General features: G+C 39.7%; 1 protein-coding gene across 1 annotated transcript; it reads left to right on the forward strand.

Moving 5' to 3' along the window:
• Window positions 1–16,005: 16,005 nt before the first annotated feature.
• On the forward strand, window positions 16,006–18,465 carry LOC131835406 (disintegrin and metalloproteinase domain-containing protein 29-like). Its single transcript, XM_059179724.1, has one exon. The coding sequence runs from the start codon at window positions 16,134–16,136 to the stop codon at window positions 18,309–18,311; it is 2,178 nt and encodes a 725-aa protein (XP_059035707.1). The 5' UTR covers window positions 16,006–16,133; the 3' UTR covers window positions 18,312–18,465.
• The last annotated feature ends 1,020 nt before the right edge of the window (window positions 18,466–19,485 follow it).

Below are 19,485 nucleotides of genomic sequence, written 5' to 3' on the forward strand. Positions count from 1 at the left end.
TAGACATTGGGGTACAGATGGCCCTTCTTTCACTACACCTATATCTTTGGGATAAACACCCAGGAGTGTAATTGCAGGGTCATAGGGAAGTTCTATTTTGAAGTTCTTGAGGAATCTCCACACTGTTCTACAAAGAGGCTGCACCAACTTGCATTACCACTAACAGTAACTTTTTAATGTACTGTTGGATCCTATTAGCTAGGATGTTGTTGAGAATATTAGCATCCATATTCATCAGGGATATTCATCTGAAATTTGCCTTTTTGGCCTGGTCTTTGCCTGTTTTGGGGATCAGAGTAATGTTGGCTTCGTTCTGCCTTGAATTTTTAAACAATTTCAGGAGAATATGTATTATTTCTCCTTTGAAAGTTTGGTAGAATTCCCCAGGGAATCCTTGAAGCCTGGGCTCTCATTTTTTGGGAGGTTTTAGATCACTTCTTCAATATCGTGGCTAGATATTGATCTATTCAGGTTGTCAGTTTCTTCCTGGGTCAATTTTGGGAGTTTATGCTTTTCCAGGAATGCATCCTTTTCATCTAGTTTACTTAACCTATTGGCATGTAACTGTTCATAATAATTTCTGATGATTGCTTCTATTACCTTGGTGTTTGTTGTGATCTCTCTTTTCATTCATAATTTTATTAATTTGGGACTTCTCTCTTTTCTTTTGGATTAGTGTGGCCAATGGTTTATCAATCTTATTGATTCTTTCAAAAAATCAGCATATAGTTTCATTGATGTGTTCTACTGTACCTCTAGTTTCTATCTCATATCTCTGCTTTACTTTTGATGATTTTTCTTCTTGTGTGTGGAGTTGGCTTAATTTGTTGTTGATTCTCCAGTTCTTTAAGGTGGAAAGACAGCTGGTGTATTCTGGATTTTTTTTATTTTTTGAGGAAGGCTTGGATGCCTATGTATTTCCCCCTTAGGACTGCCTTTGCTGTATCCCATAGGTTTTGGACTGAAGTGTTTTCATTCTCATTGGTTTCCATGAATTCTTTAAGTTCTTCTTTGATTTCCTGGTTGACCCAAGCATTCTTAAGCAAGGTCGTCTTTAGCTTCATGGTGCTTGTATTCCTTCCAAAATTTTCCTTGTGGTTGAGCTCCAGTTTCAAAGCACTGTGATTTGAGAATATGCAGGGAATAATCTCAATCTCAATCTTTTGGCATCAATTGAGTCCTGATTTGTGACCCAGTATGTGGTCTATTCTGGAGAAGGTCCATGTGCACTTGAGAAGAATGAGTATTCTGTTGTTTTAGGGTGGAATGTTCTGTATATACCTATGAGGTCCATCTGTTCCAATGTGTCATTCAATGCTCTTGTTACTTTATTGATTTTCTGCTTTGATTATCTGTCTGTTACTGAGAGTGGTGTGCTAAAATCTCCTACTGTTAATGCATTCATATCAATATGACTCTTTATTTTATGAAATTGGCTGCTCCCATATTGGGAGCATAAGTATTTATAATTGTTAGATCTTCTTGGTGGATCATTCCTTTAAGAATTATGTTGTGTCCTTCTATATCTCTGACTATAGTCTTTAGTTTAATATTTATTTTATCTGATATAAGAATCGCTATCCAAGCCTTCTTTTGAGGCCTATTGGCATAAAAGATGCTTCTCCATCCCTTCACTTTCAGTGTGGATGCATCCTGTGGTTCAAAATGGGTCTCTTGTAGACAACATATGCACAGGTCCTGTTGTTTAATCCAATCTGCAACCCTGTGCCATTTAATGGGCATGTTTAGGATATTTATATTGAGAGAGATGTTTTTATTGACATCATGTTACTGTGAAATCTTTGTTTCTATAGATTTTCTCCATACATTTCTGTTTAATGATATTATTAGGTATTTTTCTCTTTTGTAGAACCCCCCTTAATACTTCTTCTAGTGCTGGCTTGGTGGTCACATACTCTTTTATTCCTTGCCAGTCTTGGAAACTCCTTCTCTCCATCCATTTTGAATATCAGTCTTGCTGGATAAAGTATTCTTGGCTCCATGTTATTTTTATTTAGTTCTCTGAATACATCTTGCCAGCCCTTTCTGGCTTGCCAGGTTTCTGTGGACAGGTCTGACGTTATTCTGATGGGGTTTCCTCTGTACACAAGGGATCTCTACCCCCTAACTGCTTTCAAGAGCTCTTGTCTAAAATTATGATTCTTCATTTTCACAGTCAGATGTCTTGAAGTCTTTCTAGATTTTATGATCTTTGGGGCAGCCCTTTCTGCCTCTAATACACCAACGCTGGTTCCAATCTCCAAGTTGGGAAAATTTTCATGGAGAGTTTGTTCAATTATATGTTCAAGTCTTCTTTCTTTCTCCTCCTCCTCAGGTATTCCGATAATTCTGACATTGGAAGGTTTCATGATGTCATTTATCTCCCTAATTGTGTTTTCATGGCATCTAGGTTGTTTGTTCCAGGCTTCCACTTGATCCTTTTTCTCTATCAGTTTGTCCTCCAGATCACTAATTCTATCTTCTGCCTCAGTTACCCTAGCTGTTAGAGAATTTAGATTAGATTAGAACTCATTAAGAGCATTGTCAACATCATCCTGGTTGCTCTCACTTCTGCCCTGATCAATTCCATTTTTTCACTAAAGGCTTTCTCCAACCTAGCTATTGCCTGGATAATTGTTAGCCTGAATTTACTTTCTGATATACTGTTTATATCCATACCAAATAGCTCTGATGGAGAGGGCACATTCTCTGAATTATTCCTCTGTTGGTCATTCCTTCTCTTAGACCTCTTGGTGAAAGATGGCTGAAGGGATGTGTAGCTGAATGTATCAACATTGGTGCTGGCAATTTGCACTTTGGAATGCTTCTGAGCAATCAGGAGTCCCCACCAAAAAGAAAGAAAAATAAAGAGAGAAAGAGAGAGAGAGAGAAAAGAGAAGAATCAGCCTGAATGGGCCCCCATGCCACTTCCTGACAGCACACGGGAGAAGAATGAGGCACAAACAAGTCATCTGCAAGAGAAAGTGAGCAGGGGACAACAGTAGAAAATGCTGTTGCCCTGAACAACTCTTCTGTCCTGCTTATATTAGATATTGACAGTAAGGGACAGGAGAGCTAAAGAAGGCCCATCATTAGTCATATGCCTTGCAGATAAATAAGAAGGAAGGCAAAATATGTTTGGGCATGCATTGTAAAGTTTATAGTTGAGGAAGCACATTCAATGGACTTATATAATTAGCCACAAGTGCTCTCAGAGGAGAAAGGGGAGATGACAGAAAAATGAAGCAGTCAGCAATCTCCCCTAAGCTGGCTGGGCATTCCCAGCTGCTCGGCTTCCATGAAGCCAGCAGCGTTCTTCCCTGAGCTAGCCGGGCATCCCTAGATGCTCAGCTGCAAGGCTGTATATCGTCCTCTCCCCCAGAGGCCTGTTGTCAGTATGTGGTTTTTTTTTTTTTTTTGGCTATATCTAAATGTGCTTGGTAACTAGTAAAATTTCCCATGGGTTATATTTTACGTAATACATTGTTCTGAGGGACAGTTACACCTGCAAGGTAAGATTTATTAAAATATATGAACAAAAACAGACAAACAAAAAGATCAACAAAAGTAAATGACAAGAAGAAGAAGAAGAAGAAGAAGAAGAAGAAGGAGGAGGAGGAGGAGGAGGAGGAGGAGGAGGAGGAGGAGGAGGAGGAGGAGGAGGAGAAGAAGAAGAGGAGGAGGAGGAAGAACCTAGCCAAAAGGAACCCCAAGTATAAGATTTATATACTACCGGAACAAAAACAAATACACAGAAACACTGACAAATGAAAAAGATGGAAGGGTCCTTATAAATTCTGAGTGTGGGCGAGGAAGGTTATTTTGATTCTTCCAGGATGTTTCTTGATATATTTATTAAATGACTCAACTTCCCTGAGATAAAGAGGGATTAAAACTGGTTTATATATAGGGACAGTATTGACTGGGGAAAGAGGTTTACCTTAAGGTTTATCTCTTTGGGAGGTTTTTGACCAGAGCTTCTAATCTCATTACTAGATATTGGTCTATTCAGGTTGTCAATTTCTTCCTGAATCCGTTTTGGTAGTTTATAGGTTTCCAAGAATGCATTCATTTCTTCTAGGTTGCTTAATTATTGTCATATAACTGCTGATAATACTTTCTGATGATTGTTTCTATTTCCTTGGTGTTAGTCATGATCACTCCCTTTTCATTAATAATTTTATCAATTTGGGTCCTCTCCCTTTTCTTTCTTATTAGTTTACCCAGTGGTTTATTGATTTTATTGATTCTTTCAAAAGCCCAGCTTCTAGTTTCATTGATGAGTTCTACTGTATCTCTGGTTTCTATCTCATTGATCTCTGCTCTAGTCTTGGTTGTTTCCTTTCTTGTGTGTGGAGTTGGCTTAATTTGTTGTTGATTCTCCATTTCAATAGAGCTATTGTATTCTGGACTTTTTAGTTTCTTTGAAGGAGGCTTGGATGGCTATGTATTTCTCCCTTAGGACTTCCTTTGCCGTATCCTATAGGTTTTGGACCAAAGCGTCTTCATTCTCATTGTTTTCCATGAATTGTTTACGTTCTTTGATTTCCTGGTTCATCAAAACATTCATAAACAAGGTGGATTTTAGCTTCCAGGTGTTCGAATTCCTTCCAAACTTTTTCTTGTCATTGAGTTCCAGTTTCAAAGCATTGTGCTGTGAGAATATGCAGGGGAAAATCTCAATCTTTTGGTATAATTTGATCCCTGATTTGTGATCCAGTTTGTGGTCTATTCTCAGGAAAGTTCTGTGTGCACTTGAGAAGAATGAGTATTCTGTTGTTTTAGTGTTGAATATTCTGTATATATTTATGAGGTCCATCTGGTCCAATGGGTCATTCAAGGGTCTTGTTTTTCTATTGATTTTCTGCTTAGATGATCTGTCTTGCTGAGAGTGATGTGTTAAAATCCCCTAAAATCAATGTGTTTATATCAATATTGCTCTTTAGTTTGATTAACAGTTGGCTTATATAGTTGGCTATTTCCATATTGGGAGCATAAATATTTACTGTTATTAGGGCTTCATGGTGGAAAGACCCTTTAAGAATTATGTAGTGTCCTTCTGTATCTTTGTCTACAGTCTTCATCTTTAAATATAATTTATCTGATATGAGAATCACTACCCCCAACTTTCTTTTGAGGTCCGTTGGCATGAAAGATGCTTCTCCATCCCTTCACTTTCAGTCTGGATGTACCTTTAGCTTCAACATGGTCTTTTGTAGACAATGTATGAGCGGGTACTTTCTTTTTATGCAGTCTGCAACGTTGTGCCATTTAATGGGAGCATTTAGGCCTTTTACATTGAGGGTTATTATTGAAAGGTAAGTTTTTATTGACATCATTTTGCCTGTGAAGTCCTTGTTTCTACAGATTGTGTCTCTGTACGTTTCTGTTCTATGTCACTTTTGGGTTTTTCCTTCATTTATAGAACGCCCCCCCCCCCTTTATATTTATTATAGTGCTGGCCTGGTGGCCATATACTTTTTTAAACTTTGGCAATCATAGAAGCTATCTCTCCATCCATTTTGAATGTCAGCCTTGCTGGATAAAGTGTTTTTGATGGTATGTTCTTTTCACTTAGTGCCCTGAATATATCTTGTCAGTCCTTTATGACTTGCTAGGTTTCTGTGGACAGGTCTGATGTTATTCTGATAGGCCTTCCTCTGTACATACATAATCTCTTCTCGCTAGTTGCCCTTAGGACCTCTTGTCTAAAATTATGTTTCATGAATTCCACAATTGTTTGGAGGTCTTTCTAGATTTGTTTATCTTGGGGTTTCTTTTCTGCCTCTAGGTCATAAATGCTTGTTGCATTCCCCAGACCAGGCAAATTTTCATCCATAATTTGTTTTACTATATTCTATTCTTCTCTCTTTCTCCACTCCTCAGGGATCCCAATAATTCTGACTTTGGAACATTTCATGATGTCATTTATTTCCCTAATACTGTTTTCATGATTTCTAATCTGTTTGTTCCAACCCTTCTCCTGCTAATTCTTCTCTATCAGTTTGTTTTCTAGATCACTAACTATATCTTCTGCCTCAGTTATGTTAGCTGTTAGAGTATTTAGATTAGATTGGATATAACTGATAGCATTTTTTAGTACTGCCAGATCAGCCCTCACTTCCATCCTTAGAGTTCATATGTTGTCACTAATGGTCATCTCCAATCTAACCATTGCCTGTATAATTGATATTGTGAATCCCTTTCCAACATATTGTTTATGTCCATATCCTATAATTCTGTCACCGAGGGCACAGTCTCTGAATTTTTTCCTCTGTTGGGTGTTCCTCCTTTTACTCATTTTGGTGAGAGGTCGTCGAGAGGATGTATAGCTGAATATATGGACCACCGTGTAGGCAAGTTGCACCCTGAAATGTTTTAGAGCAATTGGAAGTTACCACAAAAAAAGAAAAAAAAAAGGAAAAAATAGAGAGAAAAATAAAGAAAAGAGAGAAACCCAACCAAAATGAGCCCCAAATGTAAGGTTTATAAGGTACATAAACAAAAACAAACAAACAAAATGATATAAAAAAGTCAAATACAAGAAAAAATAAAAAAGAAAAACCCAACCAAATTGAACCCCAAGAATAACATTTATATGGTACAAAAACAAAGCCAAATAACACAGAAACACTTATAGAACAATATGTTGGAAAGATGGTTATAAACCCTCTATTTGGGTGAGGAAGGTTATTCTGGTTTGACCTGGAAGAATATTGTTATCTTTGTTAAATGACTCAACTTTACAGAGATATAAGAAAATTAAAACTGGTTTATCTATAGGGATAGTATTGAATAGGGAAAAGAGGATTATCTTGAAGCTTATATCTATATGTATTTAAAAAAAATAAAAGAAAAATAAGCACAGTTATATGTATGAAAAAGTTCAAATTAAAAGTTATTATGGAAGAGATTATGCTGAGTGAAAAAAGTCAAGCAGAGAGAGTCAATTATCATATGGTTTCACTTATTTGTGGAGCATAACAAATAGCATGGAGGACATGGGGAGATGGAGAGGAGAAGGGAGTTGAGGGAAATTGGAAGGGGAGGTGAACCATGAGAGACTGTGGACTCTGAAAAACAACCTGAGGGTTTTGAAGGGGCGGGGGGTGGGAGGTCACGGTACGAGGTTGTGGGTATTTTAGAGGGCACAGATTGCATGGAGCATTGGGTGTGGTGCAAAAACAATGAATACTGTTACGCTGAAAAGAATTTTTTTTTAAGTTATTATGGAATATGTTGTATTAAACCCTTAGTTGTAATGGTAAGTAGGTGAAAAAAATAAAGAATGGTGAGAAAAAATTAAAAAAAAAAAAGAAAAATGTTGCATCTATGAATTACACAGGTTTGGGGGCAATACTGGGAGCTTAATATATTGTTTTCTCCTAATTTTGGGGTTTTACAGTTTTATGGGAACTCTGTGGTAGTTGTCCTCTTGTTCTTTTGGCTTGTCTTCTGGGGGAAGGGGCCTGCAGCATTGTATTTAGGTGAGTCCTGCTTGGGATGAGTCACCCTGCTCCCATCAAGGAGCTTGGCTCCGTGGAAACAGGTTTTTAAGGCTTTTCCTATCTGGAGGTTTTGGTCTTTGATGTCTTTTTAGTTTTTCAGAGGGTCAGAGCAAAGAATTTGTCTGCACTCTGACCTCCGCCAAAGAAAGAAGCCTTAGTCTTCTTCCCTTTTGGTGTCCAGAACACAAAGACTCCCCCTCTGCTGAACATTGCAGCCTCGCTCAGGTGATGTGCACCCCCAGCCACTGTCTCAGGGGTTGCTTGAGGCCCCCACTTGTCTCTGAACCCCATTCCACTAAAACCATGAACTGTATTTGTCTGGGGGAGTCCAAACCTGGGTGACTGCCATTGCCTGAACTGCTGTCTGGGTTTCATGTCCACACCTGGTATGCTCACACCTAGCAGAGGCACAGGCCATGGAAGGATATATGCCAAGGGATCCTGATCAGAGTTTGCAACATGTTCTTTCAAGCATGAGTGGGAGTATGCTCAGACATCATGGTCGCGTGGGCGATGGAAGGCTGTGGTCTGAAGGATCCCGACTTGTGTTCACATCAGGATCTCTCAGGCACGGGCAGGAGTGTGCCCAGCCCAAATAGTGATGCAAGCAGTTGAAAGCTGTGGACTCAAGGGCCACAGACTATACACCACCCCCCCCCCCCCCCCGCCAGACTGTCTCTGGCATGGGTGGTTCCCAGCAGTGATCATCCTGGGTCTATGGGCTTAGGCCCATGGCCATGACCACCCAATTCCACCAGTTGCCCCTTAAAAACTTTTGCTCTTTTTGAGTGCTTTTCAAAAAAAAAAAAAATATTTGACAGACAGAGACGACAAGTAGATAGAGAGGCAGGCAGAGAGAGAGAGAGAATGAAGTTGGCTCCCTGCTGAGCAGAGATCCTGATGTGGGGTTCAATCCCAGGGCCCTGGGATCATGACCTTAGCCAAAGGCAGAGGCTTTAACCCACTGAGCCATTCAGGTGCCCCTTTTTGAGTGCTTTTAACCAGAGTCTAAGTTAATGCTGGTCCCCAATTACAGGGCGCTTTTGTATTGGGGTATTACTTTCCAATAGCTCATTTCTGGTGGCTCCCTTCCCCATCTGTTTATCCTCCAATATCAGTCCGAGCATTCCCACTCCATGTTACCTGTCCACTGAAGTCTTCTGCCCAATAGAGATCCAGAAGTGTATAATCTTACATTTCAGTTTGATTTCATGGGTGTTCAGAGTGTTCTGGTAACTATTTAGCTAAATTTGGGGGAGCCATTGAAACAGGGTCTCCTACTTCTTCACCATCTTGCCCCTCAACCTGGTTTAAATCCTTTCATGTGCTGTATGCCACCAAGGCTATTTCCAGACACTGTAAATATATATATAAATTTTATATTTAAAATCTCTTTCATTATCATACAGTGTAATATTAATTTCAGATATACAATATAGTGTTTCAGCAGTTCCACATAATCCCTGCTGTTCATCACAAGTGCACTCCATATTCCCCAAAACTTATTTAACCCATGCCTCTACTTGCTTCTTCTCTGGTAATCCTGTTTGTTCTCTATAGTTAATAGTCTGTTTCTTGGTTTGCCTCTCTCTCTTTTTGTACCTTTTTCTCATTTGTTTTGTTTATTAAATTCTACATATTAGTGAACCCAGATGGTATTTGTATTTCTCTGACTGAATAATTCATTTAGGATAATACAGTCTAGCTCTATCCGTGTTGATACAAATGTCAAAATTCTGTTCTTTTTAAAAAATATATATATTTATTTTCAGCAAAACAGTATTCATTGTTTTTGCACCACACCCAGTGCTCCATGCAATCCGTGCCTTCTCTAACACCCAACAATTGGTTACCCAACCTCCCACCTCCCTCCCCTTCAAAACCCTCAGATTGTTTTTCAGAGTCCATCGTCTCTCATGGTCCACTTCCCCTTCCAATTTCCCTCAACTCCCTTCTCTTCTCCATCTCCCCTTGTCCTCCATGCTATTTGTTATGCTCCACAAATAAGTGAAACCATATGATAATTGACTCTCTCTGCTTGACTTATTTCCCTTAACATAATCTCTTCCAGTCCCGTCCATGTTGCTACAAAAGTTGGGTATTCCTCCTTTCTGATGGTGTCATCATACTCCAGACTGTATATGGACCACATCTTCTTTATTCATTCGTCTGTTGAAGGGCATCTTCGTTCTTTCCACAGTTTGGCGACCGTGGCAATTGCTGCTATAAACATTCGGGTACCGATGGCCCTTCTTTTCACTACATCTGTATCATTGGGGTAAATACCCCATAGTGCAAAGGCAGGATCAAGGGGAAGCTCTATTTATAATTTCTTGAGGAATCTCCACACTGTTATTCAAAATGGCTGCACCAACTTGCACTCCCACCAACAGTGGAAGAGGATTCCCCTTTCTCCACATCCTCTCCAATGCACGTTGTTTCCTGTCTTACTAATTTTGGCCATTCTAACTGGTGTAAGGTGGTATGTCAATGTGGTTTTAATTTGAATCTCCCTGATGGCTCCTGATGATGAACATTTTTTCATTTGTCTGATAGCCACTTGTATGTCTTCATTGTAGAAGTGTCTGTTCATATCTTCTGCCCATTTTTTTTTTTTTTAATATGATTGCCTGTTTTGTGTGTGTTGAGTTTGAGGAGTTCTTTATAGATCCTGTATATCAACGTTTTGTCTGTAATGCCATTTGCAAATATCTTATCCCATTCCGTGGGTTGCCTCCTTGATTTTTTGACTTGTTCCTTTGCTGTGCAGAACCTTTTGATCTGCATGAAGTCCCAAAAGTTCATCTTTGCTTTTTTTTCCTTTGCCTTTGGAGACATATCTTGAAAGAAGTTGCTGTGGCTGATATTGAAGAGGTTACTGCTGATGTTCTCCTCTAGCATTTTGATGGATTCCTGTCTCACATTGAGGTATTTTATCCATTTTGAGTTTATCATTTTGTACGGTGTAAGAGAATGGTCGAGTTTCATTCTTCTACATATATTTGTCCAGTTTTCCCAATAATCATCAGAAGTTATTATCAACAGTTATGTGACAATAAGCTAAGCAACCTAGATGAAGTGGATGCATTCCTGGAAAACTATAAATTCCCAAAGTTGGACCAGGAAGAAATTGACAAACTGAATAGACCAATATCTAGTAACAGGATTGAAGCAGTGATCAAAAACCTCTCAAAAAAACAAGAGCCAGGACCTGATTGACTCCCTGGGTAATTCTACCAAACTTTAAAAGAATAAATAACACCTATTATCCTGAAGCTGTTTCAAAAAATTGAAGCAGAAGGAAAACAACTTCCAGACTCTATGAAGCCAGCATTACCCTGACCTCCAAACCTGGAAAAGACCCTTCCAGAAAGGAGAATTTCAGACCAATATCCCTGTTGAATATGGATGCTAATATTCTCAACAAGATCCTAGCCAACAGGATCCAACAGCACATTAAACAGATTATCAGCCACGACCAGGTGGGATTCATCCCTGGGTTACAAGGATGTTTCAACATTCGCAAATCAATCAATGTGATAGAACAAATTAATTAGAGAAGAGAGAAGAACCACATGGTCCTTTCAATTGATGCAGAAAAAGCATTTTGTCGCTCTCGCCAGCAAGAACGACTCGGAGACTCACGTAGCGGCGAACCTTTTTTATTAATCGCTTTTTCTTCCTTCTCCTCTAACCCCGGGCGCATGGGTTTTTATGCAGGCAGTGTTAACCAATCAGAATGCAGTGCTCATGCACCTCCCGCATGAGTGGACCTAAATGAACAGCCAATCATATTCAGTCCCTTACAGCTCTTATAGTAGGCCTCCTGTACTGGCTCCCGACAGCATTTGACAAAATTCAGCATCTGTTCCTGATTAAAATGCTTCAAAGTATAGGGATAAAGGGAACATTCCTGAACTTCATCAATTCTATCTATGAAAGACCCACAGCAAATATCATCCTCAATGGGGAAAAGCTCGCAGCCTTCTCGTTGAGATCGGGAACACGACAAGGATGCCCACTCTCACCACTCTTGTTCAACATAGTATTAGAAGTCCTAACAACAGCAATCAGACAACAAAGAGAAATAAAAGGTATCCAAATTGGCAATGAAGAAGTCAAACTCTCTCTTTTCGCAGATGACATGATTCTTTATATGGAAAACCCAAAAGACTCCATCCCAACATACTAGAACTCATACAATAATTCAGCAACGTGGCAGGATACAAAGTCAATGCACAGAAATCAGGGGCTTTCTTATACAGTAACAATGAAAATACAGAAAGGGAAATTAGAGAATCAATTCCATTTACTATAGCACTAAGAACCATAAGATACCTGAAAATAACCCTAACCAAAGAGGTAAAGGATCTGTACTTGAGGAACTACAGAACACTCATGAAAGAAATTGAAGGAGACAAAAAAAAAAAAAAAAGATGGAAGACCATTCCATGCTCTTGGATAAGAAGAATAAGCATTGTTAAAATGTCTATACTGCCTAGAGCAATCTATACTTTTAATGCCATTCCGATCAAAATTCCAGTGGTATTTTTCAAAGAGCTGGAACAAATAATCCTGAAATTTGTATGGAATCATAAGAGATCCTGAATCACTAAGGAAATGTTGAAAAACAAAAATACAACTGGGGGCATCACATTACCTGATTTCAAGTTTTACTACAAAGCTGTGATCACCAAGACAGCATTGTACTGGCATAGAAACAGACACATAGACCAGTGGAACAGAGTAGAGAGCCCAGATATTGAGCCTCAACTCTATGAGTAAATAATTTTCAACAAAACATGAAAAAATATACAGTGGAAAAAATTTGTTCTTTTTAATGACTATTCCATTATATATATGTCCCACTGTGTATATTCTATTTGGTTTTCTGAATGCAATCATGTGTTGATGGACACTTGGAATGTTTCCATAGTTTGGCTATTGTAGATAATGCTGCCATAAACATGAGGGTGCAAGTTTCCCTGAATTAATATTTCTGTGCTCTTTGGATAAATACCCAAAGTGTGATTGCTGAGTCATAAAGTAGTTACATTGTAAACATTCTGAAAAATTTTCATAGTGTCTTCCATAGTGACTGCGACAGTTCTCATTCCCAACATTCCATGAATTTTCTCCTTTTGCTGAATTTTCCCCAATACATGTTATCTTCCTCTGTTGTTGATTTTAGCCATTCTGACAGGTGTGAGATGATATATCATCATGTTTTTGATTTTTATTTTAATGATGCCAAGAGGTGAGTATCTTTCCAAGTGTCTGTTGACCATATGTAAGCCTTTTTGGACAGATGTCTACTCAGGTTTCCTGTCAATTTTTAAATTGGATTATTTAGTTTTTGGAGTTCAGTATTATACTCTATATAGAAAACTCAAAAGACTCAACCAAAACAAATTGCTAGAACTGGGAAATGAGTTTAGTAAAGTCACAGGATACAAATCAACTTACAGAACTCATTTGCATTTCTATGCACAAATAATGAAGAATAGAGCATGAAATCAAAGAATCAATACCATTTATAATTAAACTAGAAACAGTAACATACTTAGGAATAGAAGTAGCCAATGAGGTAAAAGCCCTATACTCTGAAATCTATAAAACACTGATAAAAAAAAAAAAATTGAAGAGGACATAAAGAAATGGAGAAATACTTCTGATACTCACGGATTGAAAGAAAAAACAATATTGTTAAAATGCCTATATTACCTGGAGCATCTGGGATACTCAGTCAGTTAAGTGTCTGCCCCTGACTCATGTCATGATCTTAAAATGTTGGAAATGACCCACACTTTGGACTCCCTGATTGCTTCTTCCTCTCCCTCTTCACCTCTACCCTTCTCCTGCACTCTTCCTCTCTCACAGAAATAAATAAAATCTCTAAAAATACATACATACATATATACATGAATAAATAAATAGATAGATAAACTACTCAAGGCAATCTGCAGATTCCATGAAATCTCTATAAATATAATATCAGTTTTTTTCACAGCACTGACCAAAAAGTCCCACAGTTTGTGTGCAACCAAAATAGACCCCAAATAGGCAAATAAAACCTGAAAAATAAAAGCAAATCTTGAGGTTCATTATTCTGGACTTCTAGTTTTATTACAAAGGTATCATTATCAAGATAGTATGATACTGGCACAGAAAGAGACACATGGAACAACAGAACAGAAGAAAGATCTAAGAATTGGACCCACAACTCTATGTTCAATTAATCTTCAACAATATGGGAGAGAATATCCAATGGGGGTGGAACACAGTCTCTTAAAAATAAAAACTGTGCTCCCTCTGCTTGTGTTCCCTCTCTTGCTGTGTCTCTCTGTCAAATACATGATAAAAATCTTACAAAACAAAACAGTTGGTAAAAGTGGACAGCAATATGCAGAAGAATGAAACTGGACCACTCTTTTATACCATACAGAAAAATAAAATCAAAATGGATGAAAGAGCTAAATGTGAGATAGGAAAGCATCAAAATCCTAATGGAGAACACAGGCAATAACATCTTCAACATCTTCCATATTTTTTCTAGGTATGTCTCCAGAAGCAAGGAAAAGCAAAGCAAAACTAAGCTTTTTGTACTTATCCAAAACCCAACAAACCAACAAACAAATAACATGTTTGTACAGGAAAGGAAATAATCCACAAAACTATTTAAAAAAAGAAAAACTATGAAATGGATGAACATATTTGCAAATGCTATATCTAACAAGTGACTAGAATTCAAAATATGTAAGTAGTTTGTAGTAATTATTTTTACATTTTCAATAGAGTGCATGTCCATGGAGCTCAGAACTCTGTCATTAGAGAAGCAGAATTCCTGTCTTTCACATTTTCACATTTGTATTATGCTAAGATCTCAATAAACATGAGAGTTACCCTCTTAACAACATTTAAACTATACAGCACAGTATTGTTAATTACAGGTACAGAGTTTTGGAGGACACATCTAGAGCTTAAACATCTTGCATGACAGACAATTAACACCCCTTGAGATGCAACTCTCCACTGGCCCTACCATAAGCTCTGGAAACTGTCATTTCACTCTCTGATTTATTGTTATCTAAACCCAAATTCAGCTTCCCATTGTTGGAAAGGCCAGTATACAAGAGATGAGTTTTGATTGGAAAGGAATGTGAGGTTTATTCAGGAGGCCAGCCACTTTGGCAGAAGGCATACTCTTCTTCAAAAGCCAACAGTGATATTTTGCTGCCTGACCCAGGGGATTTTAAAGGGGGTTTAGAGTAGATGATAAAAGAAGGGAGTACAGTGTTTGGCAACACTTCTGGTTCACACCCAGGCTGCATGATGCCAACTACAAAAACTTACCTCATTCCCCCTGAGCCTTCAGCTGTGAAGGGAACCACATATGCTGCCAAAGTACAGGAAAGAACCACAGTGTTAGGGTCTGTAATCAAAGGAGCAAGACTGATTCAAAGTAAAGTTCAAATAAAGCTTTATTTTGCACCAACCATCGAGAATCAAACTGACCCATCAGGGCCATCTCTTGTAAAGGGGCGACCCATCCCAGTCTCACAGACTAACTTTTATAGAGATAGTTTAGCCAGGCTATACACAGGTGGCCAATGAGATTGCAATACACAGAGAAAACTACACAGTCATTTTAGGTCACACACAGGCATCCAATTTACATTTTACATTTCACCCTAGTAGATATATATGTGCCCCACTGATTTGATGTCTCTACCTGGCCTGATCTGCCCTTGTATCTGGGCTTTGCAAGTAAGTTCCTCTGGGAGGGGCAGGGTCAGTCTATGTTTACCACATAGGGTCAATCTAAGTTTACTGCATAAACAACAAAATGGCTCCTTCTGATTAAGTAGGCCCTTACATACAGTAGAGGATTAGAGGCAAGAAAACTTCAGTCTTACCTGTGGTCAGCAGTACTTTCTGTTCTCACCAGTTGGTGTGAGAAAACAAACTTGTAACTCACCTATCATCATGGAGTACTGGGGAGTATTTTACTCAGTAAGCTCAAAGGAAGATTCAAAATAAAAACCAAAAAGATCAAATCACTTGCCAATGAATGACAAACCAGGAAAATAGAGGTAATGTTACAAAGTCATTTTCTTCAATGCCTATAAGGTAACATTTGCAATGTCTACCTCGACATGCCGACAAAGTAGAAAGGAGTGGTCTCTATGGTGAATGATGGGGGTAATCCACAGAAAGTGTACCCAGCAGTACCACAGGAGATGAAACTGGTAAAGGAGTGAGTTACATTATTACTGTATGTCATGTATTCAAGTATCTGGAGAAAAGATTAAACGTGATGAAAACGGGGGTACCTCTGGGCCCAACACACTTCCCATGTCCATGTGAGCATGCATGCACATGTCTCACTCATCTCTCACACATCCACCACAGTTGAACTGATGTGTAGGCCCACCCACTGCCACACCCAGCGATTGTGACCTCATCCCCACAGGTGGCCCCCAGGTGTGGGGTGCTGGTAGCCTGAAGCAGCCCTCTGTTCTGTCAGATGCTCTAGGTCAGGCCCTCACTGAGGATCTTCCCTTGATCCATTCTCACAGACAGATATCTCTGAGCAAGGGCCTGAGTCTGGCAGGTCAGGTCACCATGAAGGCACTCCTCTTGGTGCTTTCTCTCTGGGCAGGGCTGGTTCCTGCCCAGGGTTCTCAAGGCCATCCCTCGTGGCGCTACATCTCCTCTGAGGTGGTCATTCCCAGGAAGGAGGTACACCATGGCAAAGGTGTTCAGATGCCGGGATGGCTGTCCTACAGTCTGCATTTTGGGGGCAAGAGGCACATTATCCACATGCGGCACAAGAAACTGTTTTGGTCCAGACATCTGCTGATGATGACTCAGGACGACCAAGGAGCCTTGCAGATGGACTATCCCTTCATTCCTCCAGACTGTTACTACGTCGGCTACCTGGAGGAGATTCCTCTTTCCATGGTCACTGTGGACACATGCTATGGGGGTCTTGAGGGTATCATGAAGTTGGATGACCTTGCTTATGAAATCAAACCCCTCAGCAATTCCCAAAGGTTTGAGCACATTGTTTCTCAGATAGTGGCAGACATAAATGCGACGGGACCTACCTATAAAGTGGGATACAAGCAGGATATGGACACCTTGTTCCCTCAAGAAATTGCCATTCCAGGCTCCAGAATCAGTAACAGGATATTTTCTTCCCATAAATCCATGATCAAAGGATTTGCTCAAAGCTCCAATTCAGTATATCGTTTATATAATAATGTAACAACATGTGCAAAGTTTCTGATCGATATGGTTAGTTTAATGGACTCAATATATAAAGGCCTTGATATAAAATTCCATCTTACTGCAATCCTAATATTTGATGTAAGAGATCCAGTCAACATGAATGATTATAGATTGCCATCTGGTCCATACCACAGATTTCATGAGACTTACTTGTTCAGAATCATAAATCCAAGTTCATCCTTTGTTGTGGTTAAGGAAGGACCACAAGACTATCAAAATGAGCCTGCAGCCTTCGGTTTATGCTCTCCTCGATGCCTACATATGGTTGGTCACCTGGGAAGACATTATTTATTGTTAGCTGTGATAACTTCCCAATACTGTGCAAGATCCATTGGTATTCCTTTTGATAATCCTGAGTGCAGTTGCCAGAGGAGGTCCAGCTGCATCATGTACAGATATCCTGTATTGACAGATTCCTTTAGTAACTGTTCTTTTGCACACTTACAAAATATTCTGAGCATTAATAAGCATTGCCTATTCGATGAAGAAGTGATATTCTTTAACACAAGCCTGACACATATACGCTGTGGAAACTCTATAGTAGAAGAGAAGGAGCAGTGTGACTGTGGCTCCATCAAGCAGTGTGCCAGCAACCCCTGCTGTGGTAACAACTGCAAACTTGAAACTACATTTCTTTGTGATAAAGGACTATGCTGTACAAACTGCACCTTCTCTGCTGTTGGGACACTCTGTAGACCAATCCGAAATATATGTGACCTTCCAGAGTATTGCAAGGGGGGATCTTCTGAATGTCCTGATAATTTCTACATGCAAGATGGAACCCCCTGCACTGAAGAAGGCTACTGCTATCGTGGAAACTGCACTGACCGTACCATGCACTGCAAAGAAATATTTGGTGCAAACACTGTGGAAGGGCCAGGTGCCTGCTACCGAATTAATAAAAAAGGCCACCGATTTGGACACTGTAAAAGAGAGTTTGCAGCCAGACACTTTATTCGTTGTGGGGACCAAGATGTCAAGTGTGGAAGGCTGCAGTGTACCAATGTAACTCATCTCCCTCAATTGCAAGAACATGTGGGCTTCCATCAGTCTAAGATTTCAGGTGTCTGGTGTTGGGGATTGGACACACATCGCTCCACAGGAACAACTGATGTTGGTCATGTGAGACCTGGTACTCCCTGTGGTCATGGAAAGTTCTGTAATAATTCTGCCTGCATCGGTACTATAGGTGAAATAAATTATGACTGTTTCCCTGAGAAATGCCATCGCAGGGGAATTTGCAACAATAACAGGAACTGCCATTGCCATGTAGGCTGGGATCCACCATTCTGTGAATTGCGAGGTAAAGGAGGAAGTATAGACGGTGGACACCCTCCAAGAAGAATGCGGTCAATCAGACAAAGTCATGAATCGGTGATATATCTGAGAGTGGTCTTTGGTCGCATTTATGCTTTAATAGCTTCATTCCTTATAGGTGTCGCCACCAATGTAAGAACTATCCAGACAATTACAGTTGCAGAAGAGATAGCTCATAAAGCCAGTCCATAAGTCATTCTCCCGACCCCTGAACAATAGGCAATCCATCCAAAGGAGGTGGCAAAGCTGACATCCACGTTTCCAGGGGTCTGCAGTAGACACAGTTTTACTAACACATATCACCCGATTCTCACACTAAGTCTGTGATAGGTCACTGACCAGCACTCTGAAGTAAACTTTTAAAAGTGCGTGGTGGTCTTATCTCCTTATTTTTGTCAGCCTGTAAGGCCTCAGATGAACCTGAGACACTTTCCTGAGTACCTGAATGAGGGGCTGGGACCTGAGCTGAGATTCCTGGGTGCAGAATTAAGGGAAGTTGCTACAAGCTCCTGCAGGGGAAAAATTCATGATGTTTCTGCAAAGCAGTGCTCTTGAACACTGATATTTTCTCATTTTCTAGGTAATCTCTCCTTCTACAGTCCCAAAGTGTGTTCAGGGTGACGTAGGGCTACTCCCCAGCCCTGTTGTCTATCTCACATTGTGGTGCCTCTGGGCAGTAGGGGAGGGTTACTGGGGTGTGATCCAAACTAGTGCAAGCTATGCTATCATGGAGAGTAAGTTTCTGAATGCAGGGGACTGTGACCATGATCCTGAACATTGTGTCCCATGAAATCAATCAGAAAGGTAGACATAAGTGCCCACTGATGATTTTGTCATCCATTTGGAGCCTTTGGAAAGTTTACCCCCTCCCTTCCCTCTTAGTTTGTATTTCAAGGAGCTGAATGGTGACTGTAGGTGGTTCATGGTTAATAAAAAATGCCATTCTTGAGAGCAATACTCTGGGGTGGAAAGCCAGTCTATGTGTATCTAAATAACTTTCAGTGCACTATTATTCTAGATTGTAGTGTAAAATTAATAAAGATAAAATTGGGGGGGGGATGAACCATGAGACACTGTGGACTCTGAGGAACTAACTGAGGGTTTTGGAGTGGAGTGGGGTGGGAGGTTGGGTGAACTTGCTGGTGGGTACTGTGGAGGGCATGCATTGCATGGAGCACTAGGTGTGGTCCATATACAATGAACTCTCGAACACTGAAAAGAAATTAAAAAAAATAAAATAGGAAAGTGGCACTCTATCCAGAGGAATTCTAACCATTATATGAAGAATTCAATTTTTCAGATGAAGTAGAAAAGTGTTGAGGTGTGGCTTCAATATCATTATTCGCCAACATCTGCTCCTTGGCTT

The sequence above is a fragment of the Mustela lutreola genome, chromosome 7, assembly GCF_030435805.1.
Source record: "Mustela lutreola isolate mMusLut2 chromosome 7, mMusLut2.pri, whole genome shotgun sequence".
Lineage (NCBI taxonomy): Eukaryota > Metazoa > Chordata > Mammalia > Carnivora > Mustelidae > Mustela > Mustela lutreola.

Excerpts from the sequence above, each read along its gene's own strand:
- LOC131835406 (XM_059179724.1), top strand. The coding sequence starts at position 16,134 with ATGAAGGCACTCCTCTTGGTGCTTTCTCTCTGGGCAGGGCTGGTTCCT.